Source organism: Molossus molossus, unplaced genomic scaffold, assembly GCF_014108415.1.
Source record: "Molossus molossus isolate mMolMol1 unplaced genomic scaffold, mMolMol1.p scaffold_m16_p_4, whole genome shotgun sequence".
Classification (NCBI taxonomy): domain Eukaryota; kingdom Metazoa; phylum Chordata; class Mammalia; order Chiroptera; family Molossidae; genus Molossus; species Molossus molossus.
The window spans coordinates 66,785,678-66,804,034 of NW_023425377.1; the positions used below are offsets into that span (position 1 = coordinate 66,785,678).

The 18,357-nt window shown below is 53.9% G+C and overlaps 1 protein-coding gene across 1 annotated transcript; it reads left to right on the forward strand.

The window, feature by feature from the left end:
* The first annotated feature begins 15,348 nt into the window (after nt 1-15,348).
* On the forward strand, nt 15,349-16,946 carry JUND (JunD proto-oncogene, AP-1 transcription factor subunit). Its single transcript, XM_036242046.1, has one exon. The coding sequence runs from the start codon at nt 15,443-15,445 to the stop codon at nt 16,481-16,483; it is 1,041 nt and encodes a 346-aa protein (XP_036097939.1). The 5' UTR covers nt 15,349-15,442; the 3' UTR covers nt 16,484-16,946.
* The last annotated feature ends 1,411 nt before the right edge of the window (nt 16,947-18,357 follow it).

The following is an 18,357-nucleotide window of genomic DNA, read 5'->3' on the forward strand; positions in this document are numbered from 1 at the left end:
GGGAAAACAGCAGAGAACAGGTGATGGATACAGCAAGTGGAAAGCTCCTGAGATTCTATGGCCTGCTCCTACAGATAGGCACAGAGAGGGTAAGCAACTGACCCTAGGTCACAGCTCCTCCCTCTGTTGCCTCCTTGAACTTGGAGGATCCATTTACCTTCTCTCAGTTCTGTTGTGTTAAGCAGAGTCAGGAGTCGAGTCATTTGGTGCAGGGAGCAGGCAAGGTCAGCTCCTGCTTAAAAATTCACTCCCCTTGCCCTGGCCGGTTTGGCTCAGCGGTTGGAGCGTCTGCCTGCGGTCCGGAGAGGCCCGGGTTTGGTTCCCGCTGGGGGCGTGTGCCTCGGTTGCAGTTTGTCCCCGGCCCTGGTTGGTCGTGCAGGTGGCGGCCACTCGATGTGTCCCTTTCACATCGATGTTTCCCTCTCTCTCTCCCTCCCATTCTGTCTGTACAAAAAATGGAGAAATGTCCTCAGGTGAGGATAAAAAAAAAAAAAAATTCACTCCCCTTGAGGTATCACCTCACACCTGTCAGAATGGCCGCCATCAACAAAACATCAAACAAGTGCTGGCGAGGGTGTGGAGAAAAGGGGACTCTAGTACACTGCTGGTGGGAATGCAGACTGGTGCAGCCACTATGGAAAACAATATGGTGTTTCCTCAAAAAGTTAAAAATTGAACTGCCATTTGACCCAGTAATCCCACTTCCAGGAATATATCCTAAGAAGCCTGAAACACCAATCAGAAAGAATATATGCACACCTATGTTCATGGCAGCACTATCTACAATAGCTAAGATCTGGAAACAGCCCAAGTGTCCATCAATAGATGAGTAGATAAAAAAGCTGTGGTGCCCTGGTCAGTTTGGCTCAGTGCTTGAGCGTCGGCCTGCGGACCAGAGAGTCCTGGGTTCGGTTCCTGCTAGGGGCACGTACGACAAAAAAAAAAGCTGTGGTACATTTACACAATGGAATACTATGCAGCTGTACAAAAGAAAGCTCTCTTATCCTTTGAGATGACATGGAGGGACTGGGAGAGTATTATCCTAAGCAAAACAAGCCAATCAGAGAAAGTCAAATATTACATGGTCTCACTTATTTGTGGAATATAATGAACAAAACGAACTGATGAACAAAACAGACCCAGAGACATAGAAGTAGGGCACAGACTGACAAACATCAGAGGAGGGAGGTAGGGGGAAGGGAAGAGATAAACCACAGAACTTATATGCATGTATGCGTAAACATGGACATAGACGACGATGCTGGGGATGGGGTGGGGGTGGAGGGGATTGGGAGGAGGGTGCCAATGGGGGGAAAGGGGGAAATATCTGTAACTAAAATAAATTAATAAAAAATTTTTTAAAAATTTTCACTCCCCCTGCCCTGACCAGTTTGGCTCAGTTAAAGTGTCATCCTGCAGACCAAAGGGTTGTGGGTTTGATTCCCAGTCAAGGACATGTACCTGAGTTGTAGGTTTGATCCCTGGCACTGGTCAGGTTTGTGCTGGAGGCAGCCAGTTGATGTGTCTATTCCACATCGATGTTTCTCTCTCCCTCTTCCTCCCTTCCACTCTGTCTAAAAATCAATGGAAAAATATCCTCAGGTGAGGGTTAAACAATAAACAACAACAAAAATCCACTGCCCTTACTACAGCCTCAGCTGAGGGACAGGGTTCAAGGCACATAAAGGGTCCTGCGGGTTCAACCCTGTAGTGCCTTACTGGTGAGTGGACTCAACCTCATAGGAGCTGTTAGGAGGATTACAGGAGGGATGCTTAGTATACAGTTAAGTGTTCCCTCCTCCCTACCTCCCTCCTCTGATGTTTGTCAGTCTGTGCCCTACTTCTATGTCTCTGGGTCTATATTGTTCATCAGTTTGTTTTGTTCATTATATTCCACAAATAAGTGAGATCATGTGATATTTTACTTTCTCTGACTGGCAACTTGGATCCTGCCAGATGCTCCTTCAGGAACATTCCCCCATCACTGCAGTGTTGTTGTTGTTTTAATCTTCACCTGAGGATATTTTTACATTTATCTTCAGATGGTGTGGAGTGTCTGAAGTCTCACCCAGGACCCTCTTCATCTCTGTAAGTCTCTGGATAGCATGATTGGCCCATTGTTCAGGGGGGCCCCAAGCAGTGATACCATACTGTAGGCCGTGGCCAGGCCAATGTCCTCTGTGCCTCAGAGGCTGGCACCAGATGCCTGGGCTGGTGAGCAGTCACCTCGAAGGCCCCTAGTTCTACCCTGAGAGCTCCCTCCCAGTCTAGGCCCAGTCACCCAGAGGTGACTCACCCTCGCCCCGCCTCCACTGGAATCAGGCTCTGAAATAGTCACCCAGCTCACTCTCGGGAGTGGCTGTGGAAATATTTCAGGGCTACACTCAGTGCCTAAAAATATTCTGTGGGTCCTCATAAGTCTTCCCCCTCCTTCATTCCTTTCTGTTCCTTTAAAAACCATCCGTGAGCACCCCAGAGCCTGTCCCTCCATATTGTAATGCTCCAGCATGTTGAATGTCCCTGGTGACCAGGATGGAGAGTGTCCCTAAGTGTGTGTGGACTATGGCACAGTGGCCTCCCTCGTCACCATGGAGACGAGGACGCATTTCCCCAGAACATTCGAGAAGGGTGGCCTTTTCTGAAACCCCCAGGAGTCTATTTCTGGAGGGGAGAGGGAGTCCTGTGTGCAGCAACACTGCCTAGGGATATCTTACTCAGTTTTCCTTATAGGTGAGAAAATGACTCTTGCTGTTTGTGTTCATGACTCTGCAGGAAGCAGGGTCCCCAACAGTGCCCCCAGCTGGACTGAACCCCAAACATCCCCCTACTTGCTGTGGGACCCCATATAGGTTGTACATCCTTCTCTCTCCCCTGGGGGGCAAACTGTCCCCTCCAAGGCATCTAAACGTCTTTAATGTCATCCCAGCCACTCAGCCTCCTGGTCACACTCTGTCCTAACAGAGGAGGGAGAGGGAGAGAGAAACATCAATGCGAGAGAGCAAAACATTAATTGGCTGCTTGTCAGGGATTGAACCCCACAACCCGGACACATGCTCTGACCCAGAATCAAACTGGCAACCTTTTGGTGCACAACACCCAACCAACTGAGCCAAACTGGCCAGGGTCAGATTTCCTTAGTTTTTACCTAGTGTTGTTGTTTTAATCCTTACCTGAGGATATTTTTACATTTATATTCAGACAGAGTGGGAGGGAAGGAGAGAGAGAGAGAGAGAAACATCGATTGGCTGCCACCTGCACAACCCCAACTGGGGCCAGGGAGAAACTGCAACCGAGGTATGTGCCCTTGGCCAGAATTGAACCCGGAACTCCCTGGTCCGCAGGCCAATGTGCTAACCACTGAGCCAAACCAGCCCGGGCTACTCAGTGTTCTTTTTATTATTTTTATGGGGCTAAGATTCACTAACATAAAATTAACCATTTTTATGTATTTTTTTTTATACTCACCCGAGGACATTTTTCCATATTTTGTTCAGATGGAGTGGGGAGGGAGGGAGAGAGAGAGAGAGAGAAACATCGACATGAAAGGGACACATCGAGTGGCTGCCACCCGCACGACCCAACCAGGGCCGGGGACAAACTGCAACCAAGATACGTGCCCTTAGTGGGAATCGAACCCGGGTCTCTCTGGACCACAGACCGATGCTCTACTGCTGAGCCAAACCAGCCAGGGCAAATTAACCATTTTTAAAAATAAATATTCAGCCCCGGCTGGTTCGGCTCAGCGGTTAGAACATCGGTCTGTGGTCCAGAGAGACCCGGGTTCGATTCCCACTAAGGGCACGTATCTTGGTTGCAGTTTGTCCCCGGCCCTGGTTGGGTCGTGCGGGTGGCAGCCACTCGATGTGTCCCTTTCACGTCGATGTTTCTCTCTCTTCCCTTCCTCTCTCTCCCTCCCACTCTATCTGAACAAAAAATGAAAAACTGTCCTCGGGTGAGGATAAAAAAAAATAAAAAATAAATATTCATTAAAAAATTTTTTTTCTTTATTGATTTTAGAGAGAGAGGAAGGGAGAGGGAGAGAGATAAACATCCATGAGAGAGAACATTGATTGGCTGCCTCCTGCATGGCCCCCACTGGGGATTTGGGCATGTACACTGATTGGGAATCAAACTGGTGACCTCTTGGTGCATGGGTTGATGCTCAACCACTGAGCCACACTGGCCAGGAAAATTAGCCATTTTTTAAATTATGTTTTTTTGATTGTTTAGAGAGAAGGGAGAGATAGAAACACTGATGTGAGAAACATCCATTGGCTGCCTCCTGCACACCCCCTACTGGCGATCGAGCGCACAACCCCAGCATGTGACCTGACCAGGAATCAATCCAGGACTTCTCAGTTCATGGGACAACACTCAATCCACTGAGCCATAACAGTGGGGCTAAAATTAACCATATATACATATGTATATGTATATGTATATGTATATGTATATGTATATGTATATGTATATGTATGTGTATGTGTATGTGTATGTGTATGTGTATGTGTGTGTATATGTATGTTTGTTTTTTTTAATCCTCACCTGGGAACATTTTTCTATTAATCTTAAGAATGAGTGGGAGGGAGAGAGAGAAACATTGATGTGAGAGAGACACATCTACTGGTTGCCTGCCACACAACCTGACCAGGGCCAGGGATGAACAGCAACCAAGGTACTGGCCCTTGACCAAAATCGAACCCACAACTCTCTGGTCTACAGGCCAACACTAACCGCTGAGCCAAACCAGCCAGGGCTAAATAACCATTTTTAAATGAACAATTTGGTGGCATTTAGTGTCCTTCACAATATTGTGCAGCCACCTCTGTCTAGCTCCAGAACATTTTCATCATCCCCCAAAAAACTCCATACCTATTCCCACCTATGCTAGCCCCTAAACTACAAATCTGCTTCCCATCTCTATGGATTTGCTGGTTCTAGACATTTCATATAAATAGAATCATGTAACATGTCACCTTCTGTGTCTGGCTTCTCTCAGCATCATTTTCAAGGTTCATCCACATTGTAGCATGTCACTCTTTTTTGTGGCTGAATAATATTCCCCTGTGTGAATGGACCACTTTGTGTTCATCCTTCAGCAGCTCATGGAACCTGGGACTGTTTCTAGATGCTTATTGAATGTTTACTCTGTACTAGGCACAACTGTAAGCATTTAATCTGCACCTCCCCCATTTCCCAGTGGGGGAAATGAAGGCAGAAATAGGCAGACAGGCCTCCAGAGGAACCACAGACCTCTTGTAGGTCTTTATACTCTGGAAATGGGGGTAGAAACAGATAATAAGGAAACCAAGAATTAAACAAGATAAAAGCCAGGTGGAGACCCTCAGGGTTTCCAGGCAGACCAGCAAAGGCCTTGGGCTGGTGTTGGAGGACAAGCACAGGCTGGTGTGGCTGGAGAACAAATGACAGATGGACAGTAGCTACAGGTTCTGGGGTGTGTGGGGGAAGGGTCTGGGCTCTACTCTGAGACAGAGACAGAAAGAGATGCAGGGTGAGACTGGGAACAGGGAAAAGACAGGGCCTTAGATCTCTAATCTTTCAGCAGGTGCTGGATGGGTTGATGCAGGAACTGATCCAGCCACCCCAGGGTCTTGCCATCCCTCTCCAGTCTCATAAGCCGCTTCCAGAGTGGAGGCCGCAGAGTGAGGGCATGGTAGGGTGCTGTAAACACAGAGGCATGCCAGCGGGTACCAGATGCTGCTACCTGCCTCTGCCTGAGTCAGCATCGCTATGGCAACTTGGATCCTGCCGGATGCTCCTTCAGGCACATCACCCATCATTGCAGCCACCTTCACGTCATTGCTCGGGGTGCAGCTATTTTTACCCAGGCTGCTGGCAGCACTCAAGGACAAAGATGCCCACACTCCCCCATTCCTCTTAGCCCCTTTGCCTCCTGAACCACCAGCTGCCTATAGTCTCCAGGCTCTGCCTGGGAAGGGGTGGGGACCATCTCAAGCAGTGGGTACTGCAGGTGAGGAAACATTATGATCAAGAGCTGGCAATGGACAGCAGAAGTGGGCAGAGCTAAGGGCTGACAGAAAAACTGGCTGAAGCAGTAAGCCAGAGTGTGGGAAGGCCAAAGTAGCACTCAGAGGGAAGATGGATTCCTATGACCCAGGGCAGCCCCTATGGCCCCTGGACCATGGGCACTGGTGGGGAAACTGAGGCATGGAAGGTAGTCATGGGCTCCATATGGGCTGGTGATGACTCCAACTACCCACCACTGAAGCTGCTGATAACCTGGGTGCCCGTGACCCACTCACCCTTACCTTCCATCTCCTCTTTTCACCTCACTCCAGGCCTCCTCCTGAATTCTCCAACATACTGTGCAATTGTACCTCAGAAACTTTGCTTGTATTATTCCAGCTTTCAGGAACACCCTACCTTAGGGCACCCTCACAACACCCCTTGTCTGAATGTGTCATGGACCCTCTGCACCCCCTTCATAATGCTTATCACTGCCTGATGTTATATATTATCTATTTTCCCAGCTGTTTACCCAGTTTAAGAATGGCAGTAGCCAGAATGCAGAGTAAAGGGGGGAGCCAGGCAGTGAAAGGCCAGTGTCTGGGTCCTCTCCACCTGACCCAGAACTGCAGGGACCACGCGGGGCCTTGGAGTGACCTACAGTTTCCTGGGCATGTTGGCCCTCAGTTTAAGCCCACAGTGGGAAGAGAAGTCAGTGTGCAAGCCAGGTCATGGTGCCTGCCCTGGGGCATCCAGGACAGGATGGGGTGGCATATGAGTTCCCCCCAACCATCACCACACATACTGATCCTCTGTGGGGCCACCATGTCACCGCCAGCCCCAACTGTGCTGCCCTGGGAGACAGTCACTCCATCTTCACTGTAGAGATTTACAGGGTCACCTTCTCTTTATGGCAGCAACACTGAAGACTGGTTCATTCCAGTCCCCAGCCAAGAATGATGGATTCCAGTGAAAAACATGATTGATAAACATGTGTCTCCAGCCTTTCCCAGCTGTCTCGCCTCCTCCCTCCTTTCTCTCTGGGTCTCTGGCCTTCTCCCTCTGGTTCCACTAAACTTTTCTTCCCTCCCTTTCCTGCTCTCTCCCTTCCTCCATTTGTCCGTCTGTTGGTCTTTGTTTATTTCAGTCATTATCCCCCCCCCCCATTAATCCAGCCTAGCCCAGAACCTTAAAACTGACCCCTTGGCCTCAGTCTACCCATTCATCAAATGTGCTCATCCTAACAGTTCTCAACCTTCCTAATGCCACGACCCTTTAATATAGTTCATGTTGTGGTGACCCCCCAACCATAAAATTATTTTCATTGCTACTTCATAACTAATTTTGCTACTGTTATGTCTTAGGGACCCCTGTGTAAGGATTGTTGGACTCCCCCCAAAGGAATCACGACCCACAGGCTGAAAACCGGTGTAAGACCTCAAGTCCTGGGCAGAGGGGTGTTTAGCAGCCGACACTCCTCCCCAACCCGGGCAGGCTTCCAGGGACCCGTGGGGAAGGGGTTAACCGCGTGCCATACCCTTCCCCCCAGCCCTGCATTTAATTAGCGGCCCAGCAGGGAGGCCAAGCTGGGCAAGAGTGGGGGGAGGGCTTGGGGGAGAAGTGGAGGGGAGGGACGAGAGGTGGCGGAGGAAGTAAAAGAGGGGGGTAAAGGAAAAGGGGAGCCGGGGCCAGCCGGCTGCGAATCCCCAATCGCAGTGTCCCCACTCAGACGTCTGGGCTCCCAGTTCTGAACTCTCCCCACACACTCCGCCCCTCGGGGTGTGAATCCCCTCCTACCCCATCCGGCACTCCTAAAGTCTTAGCCTTGCGCCTGTAGTGAATGTCAGCTCTCTTCCCCTGGTCCGGTTGAGGAAACTGAGGCTCACGCAGATGTGGCAATTAATTAGGACACAGCTGGAGCCACTCAGCGCATATTTGGGCAGTTTTGTTTGCGCACTGGAAAACAAGACAGTAAAATCACTTGGTTCCAGACGACCGACCTTGGGGGCTGTCTCGGTGTCGGTATAAGCGACAGGCAGGTGGTGGCGGAGGGGACCGTGGGCGAACTAGGGGAGGGGCTTGGGCCCAACCTCAGTCTTAGATATGCCACACCCCTCCTCATGCCTCAGTTTCCTCTGTGGGCAAGGGGTCGGAAAACTGGAGGGTGGACCTACCCACCAGCAGTCATGGGCTCCCCTGCGGCTCGAGCGTCCGCTTTTACGCAGCCCCGCCTCGTCCAGACATCTGCACTGACACCACCCTCCTGGCCAACATGTCCCTCCGCCCGGCAGAGTTAACTCTTCTGCTGCCGCCAGCCGCCCCCCCCCCCTCACCGCGCTGCCAGAGGGCTAGGCTGGGGGAACCGAAGGAGGACAGTCCGGGCAACGTCTGGCCACAAGGGACGTGCTGTCCAGCCTCCCGGCCTTTGCCTGCGTCTGTCTTTCCGCCTGGAATGCATCTCCCGCCCCATCTGAGTCCTGTTTACTGCAACATCCCTCCCTCTGGCCGGCGGGGCCCAGAACCCTCCAGGGCTGGGCGTGTCCGTGTCCAGCTAGGTCTCCCCGCCCCGCGGGAGACTTTGGGCCCGGGGCGGGGTCCTCTTACCGTGCAATTCTGTTTCAAGGTCGAGTTTCTTACCCCCATTTTCCAGATGAGAACAAGGGAAGCCCGGAGATCTTAGGGAGGCCCTGGCCAAGCTGGATCCAGCTCCTGCGGCTCCCTGATTCCCACCCCTGTGGGGGGCCCCCTATTCTCACGGCGGGGGAGGGGACCGCCCTGCCCCAGGGGAAGTGAGAATGAGGGGCCCTCCCCCGCATCCTCACCACTTCCTCCCGGGAGAGGCAGCGGCGGGGGGCTGGAGGGAAGTGGGATAGGCTTGGGGGTGGGGCACGAGGGAGTTCAGGAGAGCGGCCTCAGATTTGGAGGAGGGTCTGTCCACCCCCACGCCTAGAGTGGCAGAGCTAGGGTTTAAGCGCCTCACGTGCCGGGGTGGGGGCGGAGCCAACTTCCTTCTTTGGAGCCCCCACTTCGTGGACCTGGACTCTGCCTGCTCCCTACCCAAACCTGCCTCTTCCCTACTCCTTCCACTGCCTGCCGTGCTCCCATTCAATCTACTCCCTCACTGGGGCCCCGGGGGTCCAGCTGCAGCTCTCCTCTGTACAGGCCAGTCCCGATTCCAGGCTTCCCATCCCCCTACAGAGATGCACCTGGATTCCAGTGTGCCCTCCCAAGATTCGAGCCAAGCTTTGCTCAGAGCCTCTGTGTGTCCATCCGAAAAATGGGGACAGGTGTCCCTCCTTGAGGGGCTGCTGTGGGATTTTAAGGAAAAATGTCTAGCGTGGGCTTGCAATTTTGGCAGCATGGATACAGCAGTTCATTAATTGCCTCAGCCATCCATAACTCCATCCACTCATTCATTTAATTATTTATGAATTTATTGATTCACACAACCCTTCCCCAATTCCCAGGCAGTCTGGGGAGGGCATCTGGGGCCCAAGGGACCGGTCATTGGGACAGTCCCAAGGTTCTGAGGAGGAAGTGGGAGCTTCTACTTAACTGAACCAACCTGAAACCTCCCCTCAGCAGCCCTGTAGGGTCTCTGCCTGCCACCACCACCTCCATCTATCCCTGAAATGGGTCAGTTGGGAGTGTGCTGACTGATGCAGGCAAACCTCAAAAATAGGTGCTCATCGCTGAGCTGGGACTGGGCACCTTGAGCATAGACTGTGTGCTGGGGCCCTCTGGGACAGAAATGGGTGGGTCCCTGTGGTCCCTCCTAAAGTTTTCCTTTGCCTGGCTTAGGGTTTCCCTGCCTTTACTGCTTTCTGGACATTTGGACATTCCTGATCCAGGCCTGGCCCAGAGTGTCTCTGAGGGGGTAGGGAGGGTGCCTTCGTTTTGTTTTGCTCTCATTTAACCGTTTTTTGGGGTTTCCTTCTGTTTATAGCAAGAGAAACTGGTTTTCCATTCTTGATAGTGAAGTGAAGTTTCCCTTTTGAAATATACTTACTGAAGTAAACATTAAAGGGGAGTCAAACTAAAGGAAAAATAGTGACATTGCTTATGTGCTGCTTATGTTGTTTCCTGTCTCCCATGAGAATATCAGCTCTGTAGGTGATAAGGGCGGAAGAAAGCCTTTGTCAAACACACAGAGCCGGGCACACAGTAGGTGCTCAATAGACAGTGGTGGATGAATGATGGTTCTTGAGGTTGGCCTAAAGGAAAGCAAAAAACAAATCAACTTTTGCAGTTGGTCTTGTGAAATTGAATTCACCACCCTGACCGCCAAACCCCACTGGTTCTATCAACATCCACCTGTGTGTGAAAGGGCCTCACCTGGGTCTGGGTATACAGCAAGTACACATTAAATGTACACTGGATGAGCCTGTCCTGGAAGATGGCTGGTGTGAAAAGGTTTTTTTTTTTTCCTTTGTGGTATGTGCCCCTAGCAGGATCCGAACCCGGGACTCTCTGGTCCACAAGCTGACGCTCAACCGTTGAGCCAAACTGGCCGGGGCTAAAAAGGTGTTTTCTCCTTGCAGGAGCCCTTCTGGGCTCACTCTACGTGGTAGATTGGTCAATCAACAAACATTGGACTGAACGGCTTTTCTGGGCCTGCAGGAGGCTAGGGACACACTACAGCCTGGGGGAGCGGGTCGGCGGGGTCACCAGCCAGAAAGCCGGCTCTGCCAGGTATCAATCTGGTTCCATCCTTGCTGAAGGGGGCTGACGGGCGTGTGAATTGCAAAATGGTCTTGTGAGACACAAAGCCAGTGCCAGCCCAGAGGGCAGGGCCTGGGTCCCCTCCCTGCAGACAGAGAAACACCTGCAGGAGACACACCTGCAGGAGACTGGAGAGGTAGCTGCCTGTCAGGCTCCAGGCGAGGGCGGAAGAGGGGCAGGAGGGGAGGGAGGGGCCGCTGTCTTCACCTGTAACCTGATCCTCAGGAATGCGGCGGGGCCCGCGCCCTACTTCCGGCAGCCCTGGGGGGGCGGGGTCCTGCCACCCTGGTCCCGGTCATTCTTGTCCTCTCCAGCCCGTGAAGTCTAACCCTAGGAGACTGCCTCTACTAGCCGCAACCAGACTCGTGGGGTCCTGAGCTCCGAGGACCATCCCCAGCAAGCCTCACCCCCGGAAGGACCCTCCACCTCACCCCTTTCAGCTTCTAGCTTAACTATTTTTTTTCTCTTTGGGGCCTTTTGTTTTGTACTTTTAGGTTTCTGGGTCTTCAAAGATTAAACATTAAGCCGAGTTGCAGGTTGCTTTAAACAAGAAAGCAGATCTCTTTGCACTGGGCAGAGGCCTCAGCCGGGGCGATGGGGTGGGCCTCAGGTCCCACCTCTGAAGGTGGGAGAGGGGGAGCTGAGGAGCTGAGTTTTGGTGATGTCTGGGCTGTGTGACTCTGGAAGGTCGTGCACCCCTCTGAACGCTGCCCTAGGAAGTGGGCTAATGTTCCCAGACTCTTGAAGCTGCTGGGAGAATAAAGGTGAAAATGCAGTTGACCAAGCCCTCTCACCAACTCCTCTCTCAATCCCACTGCCTTGGAACAAATACCACCCACCCCAGTTTTGGTGGAGACCCTGCCACCTTCACTTTCCTTCTTTCCCTCTGTCTCCCTGGTTCCCCTAATCCAGCCCCACCTTTCTCTGCCCTCCATCAATGTGGCCAACTGGCTTCTGTCCCTGGGCCTTTGCACTTGCTGTTCCCACTGAGACACTGCCCTTGATTTTCTCCTGGCTTGCTCCTTCATTCAGCATCACCTCCTGGGGAAGCCTCTCCCAGATTACCCAATTTAGTTTATCAATTTTTCCCCCAATCCCCCAGATTACCCAACTTTATTATTTTTATTTTATTGATTTTAGAGAGGAAGGGAGAGAGAGACAGAAACATTGATGAGAAAGAACATCGACTGACTGCCTCCTGCATGCCCTCCACTGGAGATCAGGCCCACAACCTGGGCATATACCCTGACTGGGAATCGAACCAGCGACCTCTTGGTGCATGGGTCAATGCTCAACCACTGAGCTACACCTGCCAGGCCAGATTACCCAACTTTAAAACATCTCCCTTTGCCCTCCATGAAAGAGGAACCATTTATTCTCCTTGAAGCTGTGTTTGTTCCTTCCTTCAGATCTTGTGCTGTGTGGGTAGGGCTGTTTGTGTCATTCATGTGTGTCCCCATCACAGTAGGTGCTCAATCAGTGTATGTGGAATGAATGAAGGAAGGAATGGGAGTTATGCCTAGTTCATTGCATGGGACTGGTTGATGGATTTAGGGCCTCCTTGACCTGCCCAAGAAGCCCACAGTCTCAGGGACAAATCTGCATACATCCTCTCTTCCCAGCTCTGTGGGGTCAAGACTGGTCCAAATGGAGGGGAAGGACTGGGGTGTCCCAGAGGGCTCCCTGGCTAGGAGGAAGAAGGTAGGGAAAGGCACTGGGTCAGAGGGAATAGTAAATGCACAGCAGAGGAGGCTGAGGGGGTCAGGCCTTAGAAAATGGAGCTGACAGAGACTGCCAAAGGCAGCACCCTACACTTAGAAACCAAGATAAGCCCTCCCTACCCAGCTTTAAGGACCCTCCCCTGTCTGGGGTAGATAGAGTCAGACACAAATGGTGGACAGGGCTCAGACAGATGGAAGGGGTCTAGGGAAGTCCCCAGGGGCATAGTTAAGGAAGGCTTCTTGGAGGAAGGAACATTGGAAATGGGTTTTGAAGGATGAGTAGGAGTTTGCCTGGAGGCTAAGGAAGGGTACTCCAGGCTAAGAGAACTCCAGACCAAACAACTTCAGTTAAATTTGACTGCATAATAATAAAGTAAAACAATGACAGAGGACATTTATTGAGCCCATACTATTTCTGAAAACCCAGTCAAAAATCCCAATACTCCAAGAGGTAGGCAGGATTGTTTGCTCCACTTTCATGAAGAAGAAACAGATTCAGAGATGTAACCTGGCTTGGCCTCACTAAGCCTCCATTTCTCAAGGCCTGTTTGCTGGTCAATCTTTCAGCTCAGTCTGGCTTTGCCCACAGTTCACCAGACAAGCATCTACCTATCAAGGTCAAGGCCCAAGGTCAGGGTATAGCCTCCCTAGGCCAACCAACCACTCTCCTGCCTTGGAGAGAAGCATGGCCACCTCTCCTCCAATCTTGCCCAAGAGAGGTCCCAGGGTAGGGCTGGCCACAGGCTGGGCCTGTACTCCCTTGTGCCAGAGGTCCCTCTTCACCCAGGCTAGGACCAAGAGGACAGTTCTGGAGGGCACAGAGCCCCCTGTACCTGGAAACAGACAAATGCATATATACGTGGTTCCCTGCTCCACACATGAACACACACAGGCACAGGCAGACAACTGTGTGTACACAGGCACACACCCACATGCCTGGCCCTCTGCCCACCAGACCAGGCCCAGCCAGGCCAAGCCTCTTGTTCGTCATAATCACAGCCCTCCCTCTTGGCCTTCTTGCTCCAAAGCCATTAGGGGCAGGGCCAGGTGAGGAAGGGAGCTGGGGGTGGTGATGCTCCTGCCCACAGGCCAGTCACACAAACCAAGGGCAGAGACCACCACAGCAAATCTGACCAGGAAGTGTTCTCCTTTAACATTCTATCCACATTGCCCTGGCCAGTTTGGCTCAGCGGTTAGAGCATCAGCCTGCGGTCCAGAGAGACCCGGGTTCAGTTCCCGCTAAGGGCACGTACCTTGGTTGCAGTTTGTCCCCGGCCCTGGTTGGGTGGTGCGGGTGGCAACCACTCGATGTGTCTCTTTCACGTCAATGTTTTTCTCTCTCTCTCCCTCCCACTCTATCTGAACAAAATATGGAAGAATGTCCTCGGGTAAGGATACAAAATTTATAAAAAACAAAACAAAACAAAAACATTCTATCCACTGTATGCTAGGTAGGCCCTGTGCAGGGAGCTGAGGACTTACCAGGCCCAGGATAGATAAGGTTCGTGTCATGACTTATGATCTTCTCCATCATTCTGGATCATTCCAAGGATATAATAAGAACAAGGTGAGTGGGAGGGGTCTCTCTGAGGATACACTTTTGCACTGGGCCAATAATCACCAGCAGGCATAGCATATGCAAAAGTCCTGGGACAGTAAGGAGCTGGGAAGCAAAGGTTTAGAGAGAGTAATGGTGAAAGGTAAGAGGGAGAAAGAAGGGTGTGGCGCCTCCACCACCTGGCTGAGGAGTGGGCTTCATCCTGAGTGCTGTGGGAGCCATGGAGGGGTTGTATGCAGGGGCTGTCTGTCAGACTCAGATATCCCAAGGATCTCTCCCTGGGGAGTGTTGGAGAGGTTGTCCTCTTCCTCCTCCCTCATAGCCCATCCCCTCAACCTTTATGGTGGCTCATTAAGCCCTAACAGTCATGATAATGGTAATAAGCAGGTAATAATTACCAGCTGGGATGCCTTAACAGCCCAAGCAGGGGCTAAGGGAGAAACTGTAGAGAACCCTCACCAGAAGACCCACAGCAGTTATTGTCAGACAAAGAGTGGAAACGTAGGGGGCTGCCCAGGGGCATGGACGCCAGGGTTCTGCTGGGTGGTCACAGCCCCGACCCCAGAGGCACTCGCTGAACCTCAAGATTCATGTCTGTCAGGAATTTGGACCCCGGACCCCGGACCCCGTGCTTTAGACAGCTCCCCGTGACAGGTATTGAAATTAAGGAGTTTCCAACAACTTCTGGTAGCCTCCTTTCCCCTCCCCTGTCTTTCTAGGGCAAACACACCACCGGACATTGGGGTAAGCGAGGGTGGGTGAAGGCAGGCTTGGACCACATCTTCGGCGAGTCACAGTGGTCACCCCTCCCCCAGGCTTTCAGCCCCTAGTGCACACAAAGCCTGGCGAGACGCGTCAAGGGAGGTGCCAGGGAGTTCTTTATCTGGGACCCAATACTCCCTACCCCCGTACGCGGGGACCTGTACAGCTCCCGCCGGCCAGGCCCCATGCGCGGACTCAGGGCGGGGCTTTGGGGCAGGCGGGCGCCTGATGGCCGGGCCTATCACGCCACCCCGGACGTGCCTTGGCGGGAGGCGGCGCTGGGGACCTTGGACGTACAAGCGATCCCGGGGCGGGGTGACCCGGCCCAGGCGCGCGGCCCACCCCCATGATGTCAACCCACAAGGCACCGCGTTGTTGTGCCGTTTACCGTGTGTCACCAGGGCAACGGCAGCCGGAGGGGCATCGATAGCTTGGCTCCGCCCCACTATGTAAATGAGAGACGTCATCCGCGCCCAATGGCGAACGGGGGCAATGAGCTCATCGCGCTAGGCCGAGGCTATAAGAGGGTGCGCGAGTTGCGCGGCGCAGGAGCCGCCGCCAACGGAGGGCCGGGCGCAGCGGCCGCAGCCGGGGCGGGCTCAGGGCCAAGCGAACGAGGGGGGCCCGGGCCCCTCGGGAGGCTGCGGCCACTCCCCTCCCCCCCGGACCGGCGCGGCGGGGGAGGCGGAGGATGGAAACACCCTTCTACGGCGATGAGGCGCTAAGCGGCCTGGGCGGCGGCGTCAGTGGCAGTGGTGGTGGCGGTAGTTTCGCGTCCTCGGGTCGCCTGTTTCCCGGGGTGCCCCCGACGGCGGTGGCCGGCAGCATGATGAAGAAGGATGCGCTGACGCTGAGCCTGAGCGAGCAGGTGGCAGCGGCGCTCAAGCCCGCGGCCGCGCCGCCCCCGGCCCCCCTGCGCACCGACGGCGCCCCTGGCGCGGCCCCCCCCGACGGCCTGCTCGCCTCGCCGGACCTTGGGCTGCTCAAGCTCGCCTCGCCCGAACTCGAGCGCCTCATCATCCAGTCCAACGGGCTGGTCACTACCACGCCGACGAGCACGCAATTCCTGTACCCCAAGGTGGCGGCCAGCGAGGAGCAGGAATTCGCTGAGGGCTTCGTCAAGGCCCTAGAGGACTTGCACAAGCAGAACCAGCTGGGTGCGGGCGCGGCCTCCACTGCCTCTGCGGCCGGGGGACCCTCGGGCACGGCCGCGAGCGCCGCGTCTCCCGGCGAGCTGGCCACGGCGGCGGCCACGCCCGAGGCGCCCGTCTACGCGAACCTGAGCAGCTACGCGGGCAGCACCGGGAGCGCGGGGGGCGCTGCGACGGTCGCCTTCGCCGCGGAGCCAGTGCCTTTCCCGCCGCCGCCTCCAGGCGCGCTGGGGCCGCCGCGCCTCGCCGCGCTCAAGGATGAGCCGCAGACGGTGCCCGACGTGCCGAGCTTCGGCGAGAGCCCGCCGCTGTCGCCCATCGACATGGACACTCAAGAGCGCATCAAGGCAGAGCGCAAGCGGCTGCGCAACCGCATCGCTGCCTCCAAGTGTCGCAAGCGCAAGCTGGAGCGCATCTCGCGCCTTGAGGAGAAAGTGAAGACGCTCAAGAGCCAGAACACGGAGCTGGCGTCCACCGCGAGCCTGCTGCGTGAGCAGGTGGCGCAGCTCAAGCAGAAGGTCCTCAGCCACGTCAACAGCGGCTGCCAGCTGCTGCCCCAGCACCAGGTGCCCGCGTACTGAGCCCGCGCGCGAGGCGCATGCGCGGCCCCCCTTCCCGAGAGGCGGGCTCGCGTGGGTGGGTGGGCGTGGGTGCCCGGGACTCGGAGAGGGCGTGGCCCCGGGGACGCCCCCGGCTGGTGCCAGGACTCGGAGAGGGCGCCTCAGACTCGACAAGCTGGACCCCCTGCTGCCGGGGGGCAAGCGCATGACTCCTACCCCGCCCGCCCTCACGCTGCCTGCCTCTACCCTCTGCGCGCGGCCACCCCGAGTTGCACAAACCCGCGTGCCCGGCTGCCCCTTTGTACGCACCGCCGCCGAAGAGGGTTTCGAGGGGGCGCAGCCTGAAGCCCTGCGTTGCCTTTCCTTTTACTTTTTTTTTGCATTCGGAAGAGAGAACAGTGTTCGATTCTGCCCTATTTATGTTTCTACTCGGGAACAAACGTTGGTTGTGTGCGTGTGTGTTTTCTTGTGTTGGTTTTTTTTTAAGAAATAGGAAGAAGAAAACTCCCTCTCCCTTTCCTGGCTTTCTGCCCCCGCCCCCTCCGTACTTCCGACACCCTTCCACCTTCTTCCCAGCCCTTTTTGTTCTTTTTTTTGTTTGTTTTGGGATTTTTTTGTTGTTTTGTTTTTTTTTGTTTTGCTACGAGTCTACATTCCTGTTTGTAATACTTGGTTCGCCCGGTTTTCTGTTTTCAGTAAAGTCTTCTTATGCCAGCTCTGCTCTCCGCCTCCTCCTTCCCCCACCGGGGCCTGATGGGCTGGGTGAGGCCTGCCCCGCTCCCCTCCCCCCACGCCTTCTTCCCTCCTCTCTCCTCGCCTGCTCTGAGAAGGGGGAGCCGAGGAGGGGGAGCCGGCGCCCGGGAGGGGCCTGCACCTCTGGCGCGCATTGAGCGCCATCTAGGCGCGCCTGGGCGCGGGGCCGGCTGATGTCCGGACTGGGTGGGGGACTCTGTAGACTCCAACCAGGTTTGCAACTAACGAGCCTGCAGATTGTCCCCTTTGGGGAGGAGTGACTGCAGGATGGAAAAGGGGCAGCCCCAGCCTGAGGCAGGAAGGAAAAGGCAGAAACGAACCTTTGGGCCAGTGTTTCCCTGTCTGTGAAATGGGCAGAACAATATTAAATCTGCTCCATAAAATTGTGAAAACTAGGTTTGTTTATAGAGCAGTGCTTGTTTTACAGTCAGTGCTCAATGTGTTTAATATTGGTTAGGGGATGGGGAAACTGAGTCACCAGACCAGAAGGAAAGTGGCACAGTTGGGATCTGACCCAGGTGGCCTTACTGTAGGACTGGAAGTTTGGGTACTTTCTGTGGGACCTCCCTTTTACAGCACTGATTGGGAGTCCAGGATTTTCCAAATATTCCCTGAAACCACCCTCCCCCCAATATTCCATTCCCTCATTTTGAGGAAACTAAGGTTTAGGGAGGTTGAGTGGCTGACTTGAGGAGGTTACACAGCCTTTGAAGACTGTACAGGGACATTTGGATCTGGGTATCTCACTTCCAGAACCCTGACTGCCAGGCTGCCTTCTTCCCTGGCTTCATCTAGGCTTTGCTATAGTGTGGGCCAAAGACCCTGGGCCTTGGACTTCTGTCTTACTTGGATCCCTAGGAGGATGTGAGCATTGGTGGCCCAGGACACAGGGTAAGCTGGGCTGGTAGGCGTGTGTTGAACCACTGACTATACCCAACCCTGCTCAGAAAAGGACTGAATCATGCCTGATTAACAGGTACAAAGAAGGAATGCCATGTGCCCACAGTCCCTCAGCCATCAAAGAGTGGTGCTTCATCATCTACAGATTCCCTCTAGCCCCTAGTTATCCCATTTGCCCACTTCTTGAGGCTTCAAGAGCTACTTTGGGGTTTGTTTTTAACCCATGTGACTTCATCTGGCAC

What these genes read in the sequence shown, in the direction of transcription:
- JUND (XM_036242046.1), top strand. Translation starts at nt 15,443, where the DNA reads ATGGAAACACCCTTCTACGGCGATGAGGCGCTAAGCGGCCTGGGCGGC.